The 22,085-nt window shown below is 43.2% G+C and overlaps 1 protein-coding gene across 1 annotated transcript in view; it reads right to left on the bottom strand.

Moving 5' to 3' along the window:
* reep3b (receptor accessory protein 3b) overlaps positions 1–12,599 on the bottom strand; it is a gene marked incomplete in the record, with an annotated part of 45,043 nt that extends 32,444 nt beyond the window's left edge. The window contains 1 exon segment of the mRNA XM_037691720.1: positions 12,327–12,599. Within this exon segment, the coding sequence (XP_037547648.1) occupies positions 12,327–12,358 (32 nt within the window).
* Positions 12,600–22,085: the final 9,486 nt, after the last annotated feature.

The raw sequence follows: 22,085 nt of genomic DNA, 5'->3' as shown, positions 1-22,085 counted from the left end.
AGAAGGCAAAGTTGCTTTCTGCTGAAATGGAGGGAATGTTTTGATCCAATCCAAAAGTTCAGTCCTCACAGTAGTGACTTCGGTGCTCAGTGGATGCAGAGAGCTGATCAGAACCGGACCTGAACCAGACCAAGGCTGGGTAGGTCTGCTGAACCGGAACCGAGCCGGACCAGAACCAAGCTGCTGTGTTCTGCAGTGCTGGTGAGTAAAAATACATTAGTATTCACTCAACTTACAAGTTTAAGTTCAAGTTATCTTGATTAATCACCTCTTGCTAAAGAACATTTTGCTTAGTTGATTTAAATTTATTAGTTAACTGAACCGTTTTGGTTTTTGTTGTTTCAACTCAGAAATCTATCGTTTCTTTGTGCTTTTCACGTATTGCTGGGGGTCCGGTGATAAACGAGGGTCTACTACACACGAACTACATATAGTCACGTTGACCCCTACAGCCTGACTGTTCTCAGCAGCAGTTTATTTCTTGCTGTTGCCGTAGCAACTAAAAAGCTGTCCAAGCTCGTCTGCTGTGCGTCACATTTCAAGGCCCCGTGAATTCTTGTACAGAGGCTGAACTACAGCCAGAACAAAGCAAAAAACAATGTGTTATTATCCTGCCTTTAAAAAGACTCCAACAGTCACAGTTTTTCAGAGAAGCAGATTCTTGTAACAGTTCTTCATAAAAATATGGAGGAATAAAGATCTGCATAGCAGTTGTCAAAGAACATGTACAGACACTTTAATCTGTGAAAGTCACTTTTTTACAAGACTGATTTCTTTAGTTGGAAACACGTGTTCCAAGAAAAACAAACGTTGGCTCTCCATATTGTTTTACCACAGGCAGAACAGCAGAGAAGCAGTAATATAGGAAATAAAATAATGAACAGACTCTCAAAATCACAGAAAAAGTATATATCCTCCACAATGTTTTCATGTTTATATTTGTGGCAATATATCACTTTTCACTCAGGTTGTCTCGTGCTACAGTCATTATCTTGATGAGTGTCATCGTATCCACAGCTGATTCATCCTCATCATCGCCTGCGCCCACCTCTACAGGAACAATGATTTCCACCATGCAAACACTGAGCAGCAAACGGGACAAGCTTAAACTATTGGTGTGTGAAAATAGAGACGTTTTAATCTTCATGTACTTGGTGTCTGACAAAGACGTGGTTGTGTGAGCCAGTACTGGACTCTGCGCCGCAGGTCCCACTTCCAGCTCCTCAGAGTGAACTGGGCACCAGAGACTGAATCACAGAGTTCCCATCATGTCGGCTGTTCCACTGGCAGTGATCCTGTAACGCGTTCTCCCGTCCTTTGAGAACATTCACTCCCGCTGCGGCTTCATTTCATTCATCCCGGTCGGTGTGTGCGTTCCTCCAGAGCTTGCACGGAGCGTGCAACTACCACCCTCCACCCTGTGTGTGCAGCGGACACACATTTGTGAGGTGAACTTTATTTGTATGAAGGCTTATTAAACATTCTATGAGTTCCCTGTTGCTCTTTCTTCTTGTTACTTTAACTATTCTGTACAGTATTGGCATCTAACTAGTTTTGTGCCATTTAAACAATTCAAATATCAAAGCATTCCATCTTTATGACATTTGATATTTGTGCAGTCTATACTTTTTGAACTAGTTAGCTTTTTCTGCCATATTTTCCCCTCACTGAAATTGAATGGAGGCCTGATCAACTCTTTTAAAACCTGCTTTTTGCTTACCGTTTCAGCCTTTTTATGCTAATAATACTTCAGCTAATGCTAATTCGGCCCTGGTTTTAACTAATATTTTGCCCTGCTAATGCTAACTTAGCCCTGCTATAGCTAATTCTGCCTGCTTTTTACTTGTACAGTGAGGAAAGTATTCAAAGAGTTTCACTTACCCCACATTTTGTTGTTACAGCTTTATTCCCAGTAGTATTAAATTAATCTCTGTCCTCAATATCTACCCCATTATTACAATGTGGAAAAAAGATTTTGAGATTTTTGAAAATATAAAAATAGAAATCACATTTACGTCAGTATTCACAGCCTTAGCTTAATACTTTGTTGATCCATCTTTCAAAATGAGATGTCCACGCTCAGCCGAGCCGCAGCTTCACAGGATCCCGGGAGCTCAATCTTTTTTCTTCCTGTTGTTTTTGTTGTAATTTATTTTTTGCACCCAATGAACATCCACTGTACGGGTACGACCGCAACACACTTGAGAGTTTTCTGTGTTGCTGCCTTGCCATCCTGCCATCGTGGTTCAGTTCTTCCAGCCACGGACTCAGGCCTGTCATGGCGGCTGTCTCCATGATCCTCCATCTGCCTGCACAGACCGAACTCTACAGACCCGTTCGGTTTCGCTGGAGAACCTTGGATGTTATCCGTCGGCCGAAACTGGTTCTGGAGGGCAGTCTGGGAGGCAGCTGCTTCGGTCCGTATTATCATCCTGCTGCTGACGGGACCGGTTAACAAGACCTGCTAATGCTGCTAACAAGACCACGCCGCTAACCGAACCACACTGCCAACAGTACCATGGTGCCACTGGGACCATGTTGCTAAGAGAAACCCCACTGTCACCAGAACTAGGGCTGAAACGATTCCTCGAAGCATTCGAGGACCTCCATTACAAAAAATCCTCGAGGTAAATTTATCTTCCTGGAAGCTTCGTTAAACTGTTCAGAGCACTGTGGTCTAGCTGGAGGGTTTTCGTGTTTCACAACGCTAGCACTTCTGCTAACGCGCATGTGCTAAGTTTGTAGCTATGGAGGAAACATCCGAAGAGCTCAGAAAACAACAAGAACTGTCAAAAGTCTGGGAACATTTTAGGCTCAAGAGAAAAGACGACACAGCCCAATGCTTCCAGTGCAAACAGAACTGGAGTATCCACAACAGCACGTCGTCCATGTTGCAGCGTCTGAGGAGAAAACAGCCGCTGTAGCATCAAACTCGTCCTCAGCTGCAACAGGGATCATGTTCTCTGTGCAAAATACATTAAACTACATGGGATCATCACAGACGTCAGCTGCTGTCCTGGTGGAAGATGAAGGATCCAGAAGATCATCTCCACCTTCAATATAAACTTGTTTATTTATAAACCCCGTGTACACAATTTCATTCCTACACATGCGATGTGAATGACAATAAAGAACACTGAATCCTTTGGCAGCAGTTACAGGCTCCAGTATTTGATTATGATGCTTCAAACACAGCACACCTACAGTATCTTTAGACAGTTTGTCCCATTCTTCTTTGCAGTACTTCTCAAGCTCCATCAGGTTGGATGGGAGACATCTGTGCAGCCATTTTCAGATATCTCCAGAGATGTTCCATCAGGTTCAAGTCTGGACTCTGGCTTGGCCCCTCCAGGACATTCACAGAGTGGTCCTGAAGCCCCTCCTTTGAGATCTTGGCCATGTGTTTTGGGTCGTTGCCCTGCTGAAAACAAACCGTCGCCCCAGTCTAAGATCAAGAGCGCTCCGGAGCAGGTTTTCATCCAGGATGTCTCTGCACGTTGCTGCGTTCATTCTTCCCTCTATCCTGGCTAGTCTGTCAGTTCCTGCTGCTGAAAAACATCCCCATAGCATGGTGGATTGCTGCAGGGATGGTTGTCCTTCTGGAAGGTTCTCTCTCCACAGAGGAACGCTGGAGCTCTGACAGAGTGACCATCTTCTCCCCTCATGGCTCAGTTTAGATAGTCGGCTGTAGGAAGAGTCCTGGTGGTTCCAAGCTTCTTCCATCTATGAATGATGGAGACCACTGTGCTCACTGGGACCTTCAAAGCAGCAGAAATGGTTCTGTATCCTGGCCCAGAATTGTGCCTCAACACAATCCTGTCTCAGAGGTCTACAGACCTTTGACTTCATGCTTGGTGTTTGTTCTCTGACATGCACTGTCAGCTGTGGGACCTTCTACAGACAGGTCCAAATCAAGTCCAAGCAGCTGAACTTACCACAGGTGGACTCCATGTAAGTTGTAGAAACATCTCAAGATGATCAGTGGAAACAGCATCTGAGCTCAATTTGAGCTTCATGGCGCTGTATACCCACCTGGTCTTAATAGCTCCAGCACACACACTTTTTGCCCCGCTCCCCTCAGGCAGAAGAGTGCGGAGCATTAAGTGTAGAACCAGTAGACTGAGGAACAGCTTCTACCCTGAGGCTGTTAGAATATCTAACCATCACTCTAAGAAAAAAAGGAAATCACTGTAATGCCACTTTAAAAGGTAGGTGTCTTATCTGTGCTGCTGATCTCATGCTGCTGATAATCTCATACTGCTATATTCGTTCAAACCTATCTGCTCACCACAGACTCATGTTCAGGCTGCTGTTGATATGCTGTGTTGTTTTACATCATTAGCGTTTAGCGTATATCTTAGACTTAGATCATTATATACTGTTACTTTTTATACTTCATATTTGTGATATTTTCTGGTGTAACTGGGACCCTGGGTACATCATTTTATTCCACCTTGTGTACCACATGTGATTGTGTACCACATGTGATGCAAATGACAGTAAAGTTGAACTCTGCCTGTTAATGCTAATTCTGCCCTGCTTTTTGCTAATGTTTTGCTTGTTTGAGCATTAATGCACTGTATATTAGTGTTCTCCTAGCTTTTCAATCATTTTACAAACATACTGACACTTCTGACTTTTTAGGAAGCATGGTTTGTGGAGGCAAGGCCATGAATAAACGTAAAAACATTTTATTTAATAACATTTTCCTGAAATATTTTTTGTGTTTTGCTAATTCCGGCTCAAATCTAGTTTTTTCTTAATTTTGCTGTTTGATCTAACATTTTTTAAACAGCTAGAGAGGAAGTGGATGTTTAACAGGAAACAATCCATTACCTATTGTTAGTACAGCATTGTGATATCCCGAGCATAGTAGCTGAACAAAACAATTCACATAAATTGGCACATACTTTAGCTATTTGAATAATTTTGTAGGTTAAAAACGATTGAATAAAAAGTTTTTGCATTTATTCCTGGCCTTGCCTCCACAAACCATGCTTCCTAAAAACCTGTTAATTGTTCGCAGATCTACTCTTGAAAGACTCTAAAAGCAGCGGCTCGTACCAGCACCAGTCTGGATCCCACCCACCCTCCAACCTGTACGCAGCTGAGAAAACAGCTCTAGTGGTTTCAGATGGGTCACTGCTGCAAGTCAATCTCCCCAGTATCCTGACGTTAAATACCACGAACAAAAAGAGAAGAGGGGGAACGCAGGCAGAAGGGAAGGGATGCTGGTTCTGCTGTGATTTGAACCAACAGTTTTACTTTAGACTTGAAGAATAAGACTGTCTTAGCATGGCTTTCCCCTGAAAACACACTGTGGATTGTTAAGAGAACTGCTGCTTTGACAAACATTACCAGTTTACAGCAACAGCTCACTGGACTGGAGCTACTGGAAACTAAGAGTTGTGAGGGGAAAAGATCATTTTCTGTTTCAGAATCATTTAATTCAAAAAACCTCTGAGGTCATTTAGTGCAGCCAACTTGTGAAAGTCACAACTACCATAGTATTTAGAGGTACAGCATGCAAGACTGTATTCTAGGTTGTGCACATTGTTTCCCACCTCCACCCACTGCTCATCTTTGAAAACGTCAGGTGACACCTACCAACTCTTTGTTATGGTGCACCCTGTGCCACAACCTTTATTTTCTACCACTTAAACTACGTCCTGTCTGTCAAATTAAAGAAGGTCAGCACTGACACCGAGTAGTTACCACAGACCTTCACTCAACTCGGTCCACTTTGTTCCACCTTTGCAGCCACTGCTCAGTTTGGATTTATTTTACTCAACTACACCTCTGATTTAAACACAGGCAAATTCTCTTGTTTTATTTATCATTATTACTATTTACCCACAGTATAGACCTGGATATCCAGACTGTAGCTCTGGATGTTTTATAAATCACCACGGATGTCAAGATTTAAACTACAGATGTTCCGATCAATCGGCCACCGATTATGATCGGCCAATTTCCGTTAAAAAGTATGTGATCGGCGTTTGCAGATTAATGCCTTTCAGTGCCAACCACAAAAACCGATCACCTTTGCACCTTCTGCTAAGTGCTACAGGGACGTACACATTTCACAAACGTTGCCCTGCCAGAGCTCCAGCAGACAGGAGTCTCACATCGAACATCTCAAAGATGTCTCATCCGCTGTAAGTTTCAAGAGACATGTGGAGCTCGGACGTCGTCCTGTGCTGACGCTTAGTTTAACATCTCACTGGACTGCAGGCCCAGCAGTTGTCTGGCTCCCACACTGCCATAGCTTTACATAGCTAGACATACGTCAAGAAAACAGATATGGACTGTGCTTTTGAAGAAAAATCCATGGTATATCATTCTATTCTTACTAATAATAGTCAAAGAACTGGGTCTTGAGCTGGATAGCATGAACAACACACAATGAAACCATGTTCCTGACACAACTGCACAGTAACGGCAGCAGATTAAAATGACACTTGATCAGGCACACCCTGCAAACTACCTTGGGCACTAAATATTATTTTTATCTTACAGAGGGCTTGCTTGTGCATTTGAGTTGGCAGAACAAATAAGATAGACAATTGTTTTATTCAAGAAAATTGATCACTTTCTTCACCACAGAATTTAGTTTAAGTTTAACAACAGGGAGTAAGTATGTAAAGAATGAACTGCCTTCAGAAAAGCCTTGATCTAGACCATCGTATCTTCTGCCGTACACGATGCACCAACATATATGTCGCATCAGTCCAAATATGTCTAATAAAGTGGGAGAAATATAAATAATTCGCTTCGCCGTATAAGTTGCATCTATTACGTGCCACTGCTGATACGTCACGTTTGTTACACATCACCACTGACAGCCTGGAAATGTGGGCCAGTGTGCCAAAAATCGATTCGCTGCTAAAGGGTGGCTGCAGGAGCGTGCACGGGAGGACTTTAACAAGAATTTAACAAGATAACCACATTAAAAATACATTTGTTTCCTCAAAATCATAATAAATCTCTCAGTCTAACTTTTACTTCATAAATAAATAATAAATAAAGTGCTATGTGTTGTCATCATTGTATGTTCCCATACAGACAAAATGGGTTCTCTGCATTTAAGCCATCGCACCTGAGACACACCCAGGTGGAGCAGTGGGCAGCTATGTAAGCGCCCGGGGAGAAATTCAGGATTAGGTGTCCTGCTCAGAGACACCACGAGATGTGCAAAGACTGGGGATCGAACCCAGGACCTTCGGGTCCCAATGCAATGCAATGGTCAAGTCAGCTGTATTTGAAAATTAATGTCTGCCTCAGTGCTCTGGGAGCACACAGAGGGAAGAAATCAGGAAGGAGGAACGCTGCGCATTCCTTCCAAATTTAACAAGATAAGCACCTAAAACAATTGTTTGTTTGCTCGACATTATAGAAAAGGTGTGTCTCAGTTGAACTTTTACTTCATAAATGCACTTCAATGGTCAGATCAGCTGCCTTCGGTCAGGGCGATGCAGCGAAATCAAGCTGATATGACCATTGCTCCAGGCATGATCCTAGAACTGGACGTAGATGGCAGGCTATGGCAAGCTGATTGGATCAATAATAGCCACTTTTACCAATTACATGACACAACGACATGACATACTACTCAAGTGCCATCTAGTGGCTGAAAATGGTAGTGTTCAATATTTTCCATGTCAGAATGAATGAAGACAGTCATATCTCAGCCAAAACCTGGTTTATAAATAATGGCCACAAAAAAAAAGTCGAAGGGCATGCAAATTAGGCAAAATGATGCGACGTATACGCTGGAAAATACGGTATTCAATGAAGCAATTTAAAAAGTCTTAGAAAGAAGTGATCATCAAACTGTTGTTAGTGAAAGACTTTCAAGTGGTACGATACACAACAAATGAGACCTTTGTGTTTTTCAGGTCAGAGAAAAACATCCATCCATTTTCTTTACCCGCTTGTTCCATTTTGGGTCACGGGGGTCGCTGGTGCCCATGTCCAGCAATCACTGTGCGAGGGGCGGGGGACACCCTGGACGGGTCGCAAGTCCATCACAGGGACACATAGAGACAAACGAGACAAACAACCATTCACTCTCTCACTCTCACCTAGGGACAATTTAGAGTTACCAATCAGCCTAACATGCATGTTTTTGGACTGTGGGAGGAAACTGGAGCACCCGGAGAAAACCCACGCATGCACGGAGAGAACATGCAAACTCCACCCAGAAAGGCCACCAGACCGGGATTTGAACCAGTGACCACTGGGATACTGGGAAACCAATAAGGACCGCTTACCTGTCTGAACCTGCACAGGTGTGGAGAGTGAGCTTTGATTCAGCTCTGCGTCCAACATGGTGGACGGACACAGGAAGAGACTCGTGACTGAAAACGCTGACGCTGAGCCGAGTGTTTTGGTTTTCTGCATTCGCCTTAGAATCTAGCTGTTTTTTGTTACTTTTCTTTCTAACCATCCTATTTGTAAAAAAAATTAGAAAATAAAAATCTGTATGACTTTTTATAACTGCATTGTTGTCATCGTTCTTGTTGAAATCAGGTCTCTCTTGTGAACGAGTCCTCGAGGCTCAATGGGACTAACCTGTCTAAATAAAGGTTGACTGAGACGCTCTTCTTTAGTAAAAGAATCTTCCCACAATGCTTAGCAACAAGTCAGAGGCATTTATTTGACAATGCACTACAGTTTGTCCATGCACACGAGTCAGCCACCTCTCAGGTGTTGTTGATTTAGTAACTTAGGACAGCTGATTTGAATTCAACGTGCATGTGGCTTTGAATCCTTTTTGACTGGACAATATTTGATGAAGGCAACGCAGAGATTTATTGGACTGTCTGCACCATGTAGCCTGTTGACAGCCTTAATGTTTTCAGTCCGTTAAAGAGTCTGTTACTGACAGCAGGTACATCCATCCTGTTGTCCTTTTGACTCAACAGTTGCCGTTTTGTGCCTGCAAGGATTTTTTGATATAAGGTACATATTTGTCTTGGAAAAGTAAATTGTCCAAATTAAAATGACTTTATTGTTCCTATTTTCCAGATCACGTAGCAAGTAGCACTCATCTTCATTAATACAAAAATAAAGCCATGTGATCGGCACCATGGGTGATCGGCAGCAAAAAAACGATCGGAGCATCCCTAATTAAATTCAGGAATAAATCCCACAAAACTATTAACAATATGTCTGCCCAATATGCACAACCAGAGTAGGTTGTGATTTTGCTGCAGGCAGCAGCTGCTTGAATACATTGGTCCTAAGAGTCTGTGGGTGCAGTGATGCTACATGCACCAACTACTGCCACCCAGCAGGAGTTGGGAGAAAATGCCCGTTAGGGTCAGTGCATGCTGGGCAGCAGGAAGGGAGGGTCTGTGTCCATGCCACCTCCGGGTGGCACAGACTAGACTCACTCATCACAAAGCTGCAGGACTTCAAGTACATGGGGTCCACTGTCCAGAAAAATGTGGAGTGTGATAGTGAAAAAGAGAGTCCAGGCAGGATGGAGTGATGGAGAGGAGTGATTCACAACAAAAAGGTGACGGCAAAGCTCAAAGGAAAAGTTTACAAAATGGGGCAGACTGCCCTCCTTGGATATTGGTAGGAGTTAATGTTAAAAAATATACAACACAATGTCAATGCTACATTTCAAGTATTCGTATTATTTTGTGATTTCAACGTAACAAATCCAGGGATCTGGACTAAGATTTTTTTTTTTAATTATTGAATGTTTCTGTTCTTCCTAAAATTTCATGTGGCTACTTTCAACACACACAATACTATTGTGTAAATATCCTGATGCATGCTCAATGATCCAGGTAGATAAATCCAAAAAGGTGAAGTCAGGTCCTCTGGATGGTTTCTTCTTGTTAAAACATTTCTTCTTTTATCCAAAAGACTTCTTCAGTCTGAGGAGCTACAATAAACTCAGTCTTATAAATAGCACCTTGTTAATAGCCATGTTTACATGCGCAACATTCTTTGATGGATGGAAATGTATTTCAGATTAATTAATCCAAATGTATGGTTTACATGGGTACAATCTGTTCACGACAGGCATGTACCTGCAGCGGGCTTTGTTCTGAACAGAAGGACTGACGTGTGTAGAGTGGTCAACTGTCCTTCACAAAAACACCAAAGAAGAAGTTCTACTTCTGGGTGATGAACGTAAACAAAGCTGAGCGCCCAAAATGTACCCACGACAGGTTTTAATGCCGTTGCTGCACTCCCTGACTGATCTACAGGTCACACAGATCATTCTGAGCTCTTTCAAAGTTTCTAGTAGACATGATGTCACTCACCGACCCTGTGACTTACCTGACATGCTAACGTTATTAGCATTAGCCAGGTGGAAATACGTCAGGTAGACACAGGTCTCACATGCACAGTCAGGTCAGTTTTTCACGATCTGAATAAAATAATCAGATTAAGTGTTTACATGCGCACTGTTCGGATTATGAATCAGCATAAACCACCTGTCTCGTTGTGATCACACATTATTTTGGATCGAGCTGAATCAACAAAGAATAATCTGAATGGGGCGTTTACATGACACGTTTTTATTCTGAACGGCCGTTTAATCTGATTACTTATGTCCATGTAAACATTGCTATTGTGGATCGACCAGTTTGCTGCTGACAGCCAAACCTAGTTGTTCACATGATAAAGGACCATCAGCCTAATGACCAATCATCAGCACCTGACGGCCGCTTGCTATTCACAGGGGGCTGAGTGATACTAGCAATAACAGCATTGTAAGAGGGGGACAGTTGAACCCAGAGGCTCCGCCCCCGTTTCAATTCAATAATACTTTTATTAATCCCAGAGGAAAATTAAGTGCGCAGCTGAACTGCTCCGCTCCAGGTGTCTGCATGTTGGAGCAGCTCTGTTACTTTCATTCTGAGATTTTGCTTTTGGAAACTTTAATTCCTCTTTTTCTGGATGTAAATCATATTTTTTGGATGACTGTTTCCTCTGGTATCAGATGCTGAGCAGCTGGAAGGATTTTTAATTAAACTTTTTTAGTTTTGGACATTTGTTATGATGCGTAACCATGGCAACAAGGCAGTTTTCTACAACAACAGCAGCTGATTAACTTCTCAAAGCTCAAATAATATCTCAACTACAGCCTCAAATCTCAAATGAGTTGAAAAGGATGTTCTGTGGATGCATTCTCATCTACCTGCCAGCTGTGCTCAAGTGCCTGACCACTGAGATCCTGGAACTAGCAGGAAACACGGCTCATGACAGCAGATGGACAGGATCGTCCATCGGCACCTACAGTTGGCTGTCCACAGTGACGAGGAGCTCAGCAGACTGCTGGGAGGAGTGGCCATCGCTCTGGGAGGAGTTCTGCCTGGCATTCAGATGATCCTACAGCCCGGAGAACTGAGGCCAGCATGCACAACATTACTCTGTTTGTGCCGGGGGACTGGATCTTTGGGATGAACCAGTCTTTGCCGTAATGTATTTTGGGGTTTGTGTTGTTTCCATATGTTGCAGAAGTTTCAGAGAAACCAAGACATTTATTTTCTAAACACGACGTCCCAGTGGCTTTCTTCCTTCTTCTTTCGGCTTTTCCCTGTTCAGGGGTCTCCACAGCGAGTCGTCCTCCTCCATCTCACTCGGTCCTCTGCATCCTCTGTCCTCACTCCAACCACCTCCATGTCCTCTCTGCGGTAGCTCAGTGGTTAAGCGCCACAGTCTTGTAATTCTGGGGCTGCCAGTTCGAACCCAGGCTGAATAATCCAGTGGGCATACGGGGCAAAACAAATTACAAAACTTTCCTCCTGCAGAAGAAAGCAGCTGAAAAAGCTACGTTGATAGTTTCACCTCATCCCTCAGAGGGTTGTCCCGCTGTGATGACACCGTTTGGTCTTTCCTTCACAGAGGCCGTTTTCAAACGAAATCAAAGATGGTGAAACACAGCAGAAAGTGCACTAAAAGTTTTATACCCCTGCCTTTATCCTCTGTGGTACTTTAATGGGATTTCAATAAGACATTGCGCAAGCAGTACGGGAGAAACCAGTGTGTTCAGCACAGTGAACTGGTTCAACTGGACTGCACCTCCAGAAAGACTGCTGAGCATCCTGAACACGTACAGGCTTGTTCTGAAAACACGATGAATCACACACATGTGATGTTGGCATCACAGGCGGAGCAAAAACACTGGACTGGGTCACACAGGCTCGTTCTAGTCCAGCAGAACCAGTTAGAATGAGCAACAAGGACGTTTCCAGCTTTAAAAGCTTAGCTTAGCAAGTTAGCACAGGAAGCTAACAAATAAGTTTTTCCCAAGTTAAAAAAGTTTATTCTCAACACTTTCAAGTGCTTGTACTTACACAACACATCTGGAAATGATCCACGACACCATGTCTTTGGCCTTCGGTGTGTGCAGCCGTGCCAGTAAAGGTGAGGTCGGCACCGATCAGCTCCACAGCTCAGCTGGGATCTTCAGCCAAACCCGAGGTAGCGGTTAGCTCCAAACCACTTCCTGCCCCAGTGTTCCCCTGAGGAGTCACAACTCCAGGACGAAAGACATTTCCAACGTAACTCCCGTGTTTTCACGAAGACTCGGTCTTCTTTCCACGTCGCTGGTTTGCTGCCTAGTTCCTGACAACAGAGCAGGGCTGGAGCCTCGGAACCAGCTCGGAGCCAATGACGTCAGGCGAAAAAAACTGGGCTTCGGCATCTGATTGGTCGAAGCGATGTGTTTACCAAGAAAACGCGTTCTGATTGGTTGTTGAGTTGCTCCAATAATTTCAGCCAATAGCAGCTGCGGTACATTTGAAGCTTTGCTCTTCGTGCTCTGATTGGTTTAGCTTCGAATTGTATTCAAAAGACTAGTCTGAGGAGCTGCAACAAAGTCTTGTCTTTGTTTTGTTTTTTGTTTGTTTGTTTGTTTGTTTTGTATTTTTGGCTTTTTTTTTTTTTCATTTAGCCTTTATTTATCCAGGTTAGTCTCATTGAGCCACGAGAACTCATTTTCAAGAGAGACCTGTTTAGGGAGCACATGGTGGGGGTTAAGGGCCTTGCTCATGGGCCCTTAACATATCTACTGAGGCTGAATGAACTTTGGAAAAATGCATCGTTTGCTAACATTCAGTGACAGTGTTTTCATTATTAGGGTAATAACTTGCTCATTATACTGTCAAAAAGTAGTTGTCCATAAATCTAACATTCCTGGGTGGCATGGTGCAGCAGTGGTTAAAGCTGTAGTCTCACAACAAGAAAGACATCGGTGTGCCTCCCACTCTTGGATATGGCTGGGTGGAAATTACATGTTTTCTCCATATGAATGGGTTTTCTCTTGAGAAAAGCAATAAAGCACATTTAAATATGATTGATATGGATGTGTAATTTATGGACCAGCAGCAAGAACACTTCTGGAAAAAATGGACAATATGCAATACCAGACATTAAGAAAATGTACAGGAGCATTCAGAACCATCAGAACAGCAGCAGCACTTGGAGTAGAAATGGGAGAAATGCCATTAGCACAAGTGAACAACTAGCAACAAAATACTGGACTAATCTTCTTCTTATTATTATTATTAATCTTATTTTAAAGCCAAACTGGGAGAAGGAAAAGAGAGATGCAAGAAGACTGGATGGGTGACTGATCAAATAACAAAAGAAATGTAAGTAGACAACTTTGATGTTAGTTCAGTTGTACCAACAATACCTCGCCAGATTCTTCCAGACGCAACAGGTGACATTACACTCAGAGACAAAAGATTCATTTTGAACTCCCTCCTGAGATCCACAAAACTAAAAGGGTTGTTTTTATACATACATATATATATATATATATATATATATATATATATATATATATATATACATATATGTAACAGAAATGGAAATTATTTACAATGTAAAGTCGTTTATAGCTCTATCTGCTTGTACTTCTTTTAGAGCTATTTTTATTTTACAGTTTTATTAACATTGAACATTCATTCAACCTTTATTTATACAGGTTAGTCTCACTGAGTCACAAGGACTCATTCACAAGAGAGACCTGTTTTTAAGAAAAACTATACATGAGGTACACACAACAGTAATGTAACCCAGTGTCAAAAAGTGTAACCCAGTGTATGTTTGAGTGATGGACCAAACAGCCAATAACCTCACGTAGTCTGATTTGACATCAGCCAATAAGGTTGATGACAAAGAGGTTGATTGTCCCGCCCCTTTTCTTTTTTCCACTGCTGCTCTATGCAGCTGGGGATTTCATCAGACAGAGAGGAAGAGACGGTGAGATCCAATTTGACTGAACGATCATAGCTTCAGAAACTCGGAGATCGAAAGCTGCAGTTGTGAGCAGAGTGAAGTCCGGAAATCTCTGCTGTAGCCTCGTAAAGCATCGGTCAGGTTTTTGGAGTTCATGTGCTGCTGAGAAGACAAATTGATGACGAGCCCCCAGCCCAAAGGATCGAACAAAAACAGAAATTGAATGAACTTTCAAAATTCATACTGGAATTTGAATTGCATAGGACATCCTGAGAAGCTAAAGAGCTATCTAAGCTTCCTTTGGAGTCAAACTTTACTACATAGATAGTGTTATTTTCTTTACCTTGTATTTTTCATTCTGTTCTGTATTTTTTTTAATTTATTTTGTACAAAGTAAATACTTTATTCTAATTTGTATTTTTTCTAACAAGCGTGCAAATTTTTTTATTATTGTCATATATGCAAACTGGATACTTTATTCTATGCAGTAAATTTTACTCATTTTCTATAAACTGTGTGCGATTTCTTCTGTTGTTACTCACATTTAGGCTCCCAAGAATCCAGGGTCCACTGATCAGGCCCAATATTTCCTCCTAGGTGTTTAGTATTGGTAATAGTAGTTTTAGTAATTTACTTTTGCCATATCAGCTAACTAACAGAAGGAGTACTTGAAGGAACCCACATAGTGGGTCACACAAAAAATGGCGAGCCAGTCAGGAGCCTAGAGTTGTGTAACAACACTAGAATTTTAATTATTACATTTTAACTTGTTAACAGATTGGTAAGATTTTTTATTTTTTTTGCTAAGGTAAATATTAAGGTACCAAATGTAGTTATTGTTAGTGGTATTACTGAGTCGGGCAAGAAAAATGAGGTTTTTGAGTATTTACGGCAATGTGGTACAGTAGGCAAGATGCTAGCTGTTGATGATAGCTCATCTGAGTTTTACTAGAATCAGGTCGTGGAGTTCACCTCTGGTTTAGCTGTTCAGCAGTTAGCACCCACTTTACCTTACCTCTATCTGTCAGTTGATGATCCCAATGTTAAATATTGTATCATGCTTTAACAGATGTTTACACAGAAACTGTAGGGGTTGATTTTACTGAAACTTACCTCACTAAACTAAAGGGTGTAGCCAAGGTAGGTGGGAAAGATTTTGAAGAGGTGTTGCGGAAGATGATGTCAAAATTTGAGGAGTGCATTGAACCTGTTGGGGCCGCTGCAAGACCTGGGTTAAATGGTGATGCAAAGCCCACACAAAATGCTGGTCTCCCTCCACACCACATTAATAACTCCCACTCTCGTAAGCCCATCCAGGGCCCTGATCCATGTGCCGTGAACCCTAACCCAACACCTCACCTGTTAAGCACAGCTGATCTTATCTCACCTGATTTACAGAAGGTCGTAGTTGATCACCTTATCAAAACTACAGAGAAGACATTTAACATTCAGTCTGCCTTCAGGTTGAAATCCTTCTCTGGAAAGGATCCCAGACCATATACTGAAGCTGATTATGAAACATGGCATTCCCATGTTGACTTAATGATGGGAGATGCATCACTTTCCAATCTGGAAAAGACTCGGAGAGTTCTGGAGAGCCTGCTCGCTCCAGCTCCAGATTTTGTTCAGCCGCTTGGGCCTGAAGCATCACTGGTCGATCATCTTGAGCTGCTTGAGTCTGCATTTGGCACTGTGGAAGACGGCAAGGAACTGCTTGCGTGATTCAGGAACACTCTGCAGGATCCTGGAGAGAAACCATCTGTTTACTTGCATCACCTGCAGTTGGAGCTGAGTCTTGCAGTGTGCAGTGGTGGTGCAGACCCCAAAGAAAGAGACAGACAGCTGTTTACACAGTTTCAAAGAGGTTGTTGGGATGATAAACTGTTTACAGACCTGAAATCTGAGTTAAAAGAAGAAAATCCACCCAAGTTTGCAAAACTGTTACTCCTTCTCCGTACTGCGGAAAATAGACAGGAAGTTAGAAACAAAAGAATAAGAAAACACTTTAGTGCCATTAAACCAAAAGCATTCTCACATGAACAAACAGCCACTGAAGCAAAAAGTAACTTTTCCGAAACGGATATAGACACTTTACGATTTAGGTGATCTAAAAAAAATAACAAGTTGCTGAATTAAAAAGCCAAATAGCTGCAGTTATGAAACAAAAGAAATAAACTCTGCCTAAAACGATCCAAACAACAAAACCTGACCGTGCAAACCCTGAAGCCAACATATCTTCACACAGCCATCCTAGTTCGAGGCCTATGCCCTGGTACTGCTTCTGCTGTGGGGAAGATGGACATATTGTTTCCAAGTGTGAATCCAAACCGAACCCTGCCCTAGTAGAGGCTAAAAAAAATAATTAAAAGTGAAAAGACAAATATGGGACAGTCAGCACAGTGGATCCTCCGCTTAAAACTGAAATCTACCTCTGTTGTGGGACGAACAAAGGCTACCACAGAGTTACCATACCATACCATACCACTTTTTTTATAAAGCACTTAAAACAGCGACAAGGCCAACCAAAGTGCTGTACAGACAGAACAACAGGTAACACACAAAGCAATATACAAAATGAGATAAATAAGAATATAGACATAAAAACAATGCAGATAATGACGACTAACCAGTGTGGATCATACAGGATCAAAACACAGATCATCTGGTGTTGAAAGCTGCTGAATAGTAGTGAGTTTTTAAACGGGACTTGAAAACCGAGAGGGAGGGGGCCTGTCTGACAAGCAGAGGTAACTCGTTCCAAAGTCTTGGTCCTGCTACAGAGAAGGCCCTGTCACCTCTGCGCTTAAGACGAGTTCCTGGAACTGTGAGGAGCAACTGGTCCGCTGACCTCAGGGAACGTGGTGGGACATACGGTTGTAGAAGATCAGAGAGATGGGGGGGTGGGGGGGGCGACACTGTTCAGTGATTTGTAGACGTACATGAGTATTTTGAACTGGATTCGAAAGTGAACCGGTAACCAGTGCAGTGAGGCCAAAACTGGTGTAATGTGCTCTCTTTTGCCTGTACTGGTTAAAAATCGGGCTGCTGCATTCTGGACCAGTTGTAGTCGTGCAATGGAGGTCTGACTGATACCAAACAGGAGCAAATTGCAGTAATCAAGCCTAGATGTAATGAATGCATGTATTACTTCTGTTATTATTTAGTTCTGCCTTCGACACAATCTGTCATTCTATCCTCCTCAACAGACTAACCTCCATTGGCATCACAGGTACTCCGTTAGACTGGTTCAAATCATATCTCTCTGACCGCACTCAATTCATTCAGCTCAAATCCTTTCGTTCCCAGTCTTCCCCCGTCTCCACGGGTGTCCCCCAAGGCTCTGTCCTCGGACTCCTCCTCTTCATCATTTACCTCCTTCCTCTAGGTCACATCTTCCGTAAATTTGGTGTCCATTTTCACTGTTATGCTGATGACACACAGCTCTACCTGTCAACAAAACCAAACTCCACCCACCCACCCTCCATCCTCACCGACTGTCTCAATGAGCTAAATCACTGGTTTTCTAACAATTTTCTACAACTAAACAGTGACAAAACAGAAATAATTCTTGTTCGTACCAAAAACTCTCTTTCAAAATCAGAACATCTTCTCATCCCCCTTAACAACTCTCTGCTATCCCCCTCACCTCAGGTGAAGAGTCTTGGTGTCATCCTCGACACCACTCTCTCCTTCACTTCACACATCAACAATGTTCCTCGGTCTGCCTAATTCCATCTCTGAAATATTAACCGTCTCCGCCCTTCTCTCACACCCCGCTCCACAGCCATCCTTGTTCACAGTCTTGTGACTTCTCGGATTGACTACTGCAACTCCCTTCTTTATGGCCTCCCCAACAAATCTCTCCAGAAGCTGCAATTGGTCCAGAACTCAGCTGCCCATGTCATCACTCAAACCTCCTCCTATAACCACATCACTCCAGTCCTGCAGCAGCTCCACTGGCTCCCGGTTAAATCACGCATGGTCTTCAAAATTCTTCTTCTCACTTTCAAAGCTATCCACAACCTTACCCCTCCGTACCTATCTGACCTCCTACACATCTCCATCCCCTCTCGCTCTCTCAGATCCTCCTCTTCACTACACCTCCATGTACCCTCTGCCCACCTCTCCACCATGGGGAGCAGGGCCTTCACCTGCTCTGCTCCTCGTCTCTGGAACTCTCTACCCCCTGACTTAAGAAACACCACCTCTCTTTCTCTATTCAAGACTGCTCTGAAAACACATCTCTTTAGACTCGCTTATCCTTAACTCTGCTGTATGTATTTTATATTCTTTATGCATTTTATATTCTGTATGTATTTTATATTCTTTATGTATTTTCTTACTGTAAAGTGTCCTTGGGTGTCCTGAAAGGCGCTTTTTAAATAAAATGATTATTATTATTATTATTATTACTGTCTCCAGGTTATTTTTGGACAATATGGGCTTCAGTTTAGACAGCCGCCTCAGTTGGAAGAAACATGATTTAACAATCATGTTTACGTGATTGTTAAGTTTCAGGGAAGGGTCCTTTATCACTCCCAGATTAGTGACTCTTTGTTTATCTGACAGGGTTAGAGCAGAAAGGTCGATGCAGTGGTCTGTGATCGTGTCGTTGGGAGGGAACAACATGATTTCAGACTTCTTTTCATTGAAACTTAAGAAATTAAAAGCCATCCAGTCCCTGATGTCAGCCAGGCAGTCGAGCAGAGGTTGAATAGAGCATGTGCCAGTGTGTCTTAGGGGGAAGTAAATTTGACAGTCATCGGCATAGAAGTGGAAGGGCATGTTGTGTTTCCGGAAAATAGCACCAAGCAGCAGCAGGTATAAAGAGAATAGGAGGGGACACAGGATGGACCCCTGTGGAACCCCCCATTTAAGCTCTGCCTCTGAGGAACTAAAATCCTTGATGGAGACACAAAAGGATCTGTCAGTGAGGTAAGATCTGAACCAATTGATGGCTGACCCTGTGATGCCCACTCACTGCTCCAACTTAGCAATGAGGATCTCATGGTCGATGGTGTCAAAGGTGGCTGTGAGGTCCAACAGGACAAGCAGCACAGAATCACCGGTATTAGTGGATCTGAAGATGTCGTTAAAGACCTTCAGCAGGGCAGTTTCAGTGCTGTGGAGAGGTTTAAAGCCAGATTGGAATAGCTCTAAGATGGTGTGACCTTCCAGGAAGCACTTCAACTGGGACTTGACTATTTTCTCCAGTAGTTTAGAAACAAATGGGAGTTTGGAGACAGGCCGGTAGTTGGAAATGACTGAGGGGTCAAGGTTTGGTTTTTTCAAGAGAGGCTGGACAGCAGCATGTTTAAAGGATTTTGGCACCACGCCCGTGGATAAACTACTGTTTACTATGGCAAGAATGGACGGACCTAGAGTTGGAAAAACCTCCTTTAGTAGTCGAGGGGGGACCACATCAAAGGGGGAGCCAGAAGGTTTCAAGCTGCACATGACCTGCTCTAGAGAAGATAAGAGTGATGGGTTCAAAATGGTCAAATAGAGCTACAGATTGAGGTGGGATGGATGGGTCATGAGTTGGACGGGAAATGAGAGACCGGGTGGTCGCAATTTTTTCCAAAAAGACATGTAAGAAGTTGTCGCACAGCTCAGTCGAGGCTTCCAGAGGTGATGGTTCAGTGAGGTGGAGAACAGAGTTTAGGGTGGTGAAGAGGACACGTGGGTTGCGAGAGTTTGAGGTAATTATATCAGAGAAGTATTTGGATTTAGCAGCTTTCACTGATTTCTGATAACGGCGCCAACTCTCTTTAACTATTTGAAAAGAGACCTGCAGCCTGTCTTTCCTCCACTTTCTTTCCGCCCTCCTACATTGCTGCCAAATGGCCTTGGTGACGTCACTCAGCCAAGGTTCTGCTCTGATTTTTGATTTTTTGGTTTTAACAGACGCAACATGATCCAGAGTCTTTAAGCAGACAGAGTTGAACTGGGATGTCAGTTCCTCAGTGGTGGTGAGAAACACCGGGGGCTGAATGATCATTTCAGAGTTATAAACATCTGTGAAACGTGCGGCAGTGAAATGGTTAATGGTCCGGGTACTACGTTCAGGAATGCACGACTTAGGAGTTAGATGGGGGAGGGTGAACTCAAAGTGGACTGGCATGTGGTCTGAAAAAACATTATCACCAATAACAAGGTTACTAACAGTCACATCATGAGTTAAAATGAGTTAAAACAAGGTCCAGTGTATGTCCGCGCTCTTGGATGGGACCGTTTACATGCTGAGTTAAATTAAATGAGTCCAATACATCTAAAAAGTCCTTAACCAAGGACTTCTCAGGACAGCACACGTGCAAATTAAAGTCCCCAATAATGAAAACATGCTCATATTTTGGTGTGATTTCAGCTAAGAAGTCAGAAAACTCATTTATGAAATCCTTAGAACGAGGTGGGCAGTAGATGAGTGCAAATAAAGTCTGAGGTGAATGTCCGAGTTCAAAGACACTCAGCTCAAAGCTGGCGTGGGAAACTAGGATGGGCAGTTGTTTACAGTCAAAAGTTGATTTGAATATTATTAATAATCCACCACCGCGCCGGTCTGATGGCCGCGGGGCGTTAAAATACAGACAGTTCGGTGGCAATAATTCCGTCAAGCCGCTGGACTCACCCGGAGACATCCAAGTCTCTGTGATGCAAAAAAAGTCTAACCCGTGCTCTTGAAAGTGGTCCCTAAGGATAAAAGTTTTGTTGGTAACAGATCTTGCGTTGACTAAACACATCCAGATACTGTCCAAAGTGGAGCCAGCAGCGGTAGAGTTAGCGCATGCTAATGGCCGCAGATTTTCAATAACAGCCCCTCCAGGTCGGTCCGAGAGGTGCACCGGCCGACAACTCCTGTTGGTTAACTGGTCCGGGCACGCGGGAAGCTGACGATGGAAACCATGACCACCAGCTGGAGAGGAAGATGCAGCGCGCAGAGCTTTAAGCTTCACCAGCTGACCAGCACGTTTTCCCCGGCGTCTGAAGCGATATCTCCGGGCAGGCAGGTGAGGAGCGCAGCGGAGGTAAACTGGCACATCCGCCAGCAGAGGGGGAGGAGGGGGGTGTCCAGAGGTATGCTGATAATGGTCCAAATAAGCGACATCAGTGACAGAAAAACCAAGATCCAGAAGCTGTTGTCTGTCATACATTAGGAGTGAATTTATGCCACAGATAAAAAACGAACAAAACAAAAATAATCCGAACACCATCATCGGAGGTGGATTGCAAGCCATGTACACGGGCGCCATCTTACTGGAAGTCGGAGTTGAACGGTCCTAACGGATGTTAGTCAAAAGCCCAATTTGACCTTCAACTTTGAGTCCTCTCGTATCAGTACTGAGTGGAGGGAGCGCAAATTGCAAAAACTCAACAGCATGCCAGAGGTTTTTGCACAAAATGACCTCGACTTTGGGCATATAGATCAAGTCAAGCATACAAAGTATGATCAAACTGTCAGACGAAACTCCATTCAAACACAAAGCACGACCCATACATCCCAATGACCTGGAAGCAGTCCATAAACACTTACAGGAGCTGCAACAAGCAGGTGTGATCTGAGAATCTACCTCACCATTCTCTTCACCCATTGTCATTGTGCAAAAGAATATTGGTGATGTCCGCCTCTGTATTAATTACAGAAAGCTTAATTTGCAGACTGTAGAGGATGCTTACGCCCTCCTGAACTTGGAGGAACCGTTCTCTACTTTGACTGTCCTTGATTTAAAATCTGGTTACTATCAGATTGAGGTAGAAGAAGTAGACAAACCCAAGACTGCGTTTGTATGACCCAGTGGCTTTTAGGAGTTCAATAGAAAGACTCAGGGCATTACAAATGCTCCAAGCACCTTCCAGCGCCTTATGGAGCG

The sequence above is a fragment of the Nematolebias whitei genome, chromosome 17, assembly GCF_014905685.2.
Source record: "Nematolebias whitei isolate Nwh7 chromosome 17, NemWhi1, whole genome shotgun sequence".
In the NCBI taxonomy this organism is placed as follows: domain Eukaryota; kingdom Metazoa; phylum Chordata; class Actinopteri; order Cyprinodontiformes; family Rivulidae; genus Nematolebias; species Nematolebias whitei.
This window is presented reverse-complemented; position numbering and strand designations above follow the sequence as displayed.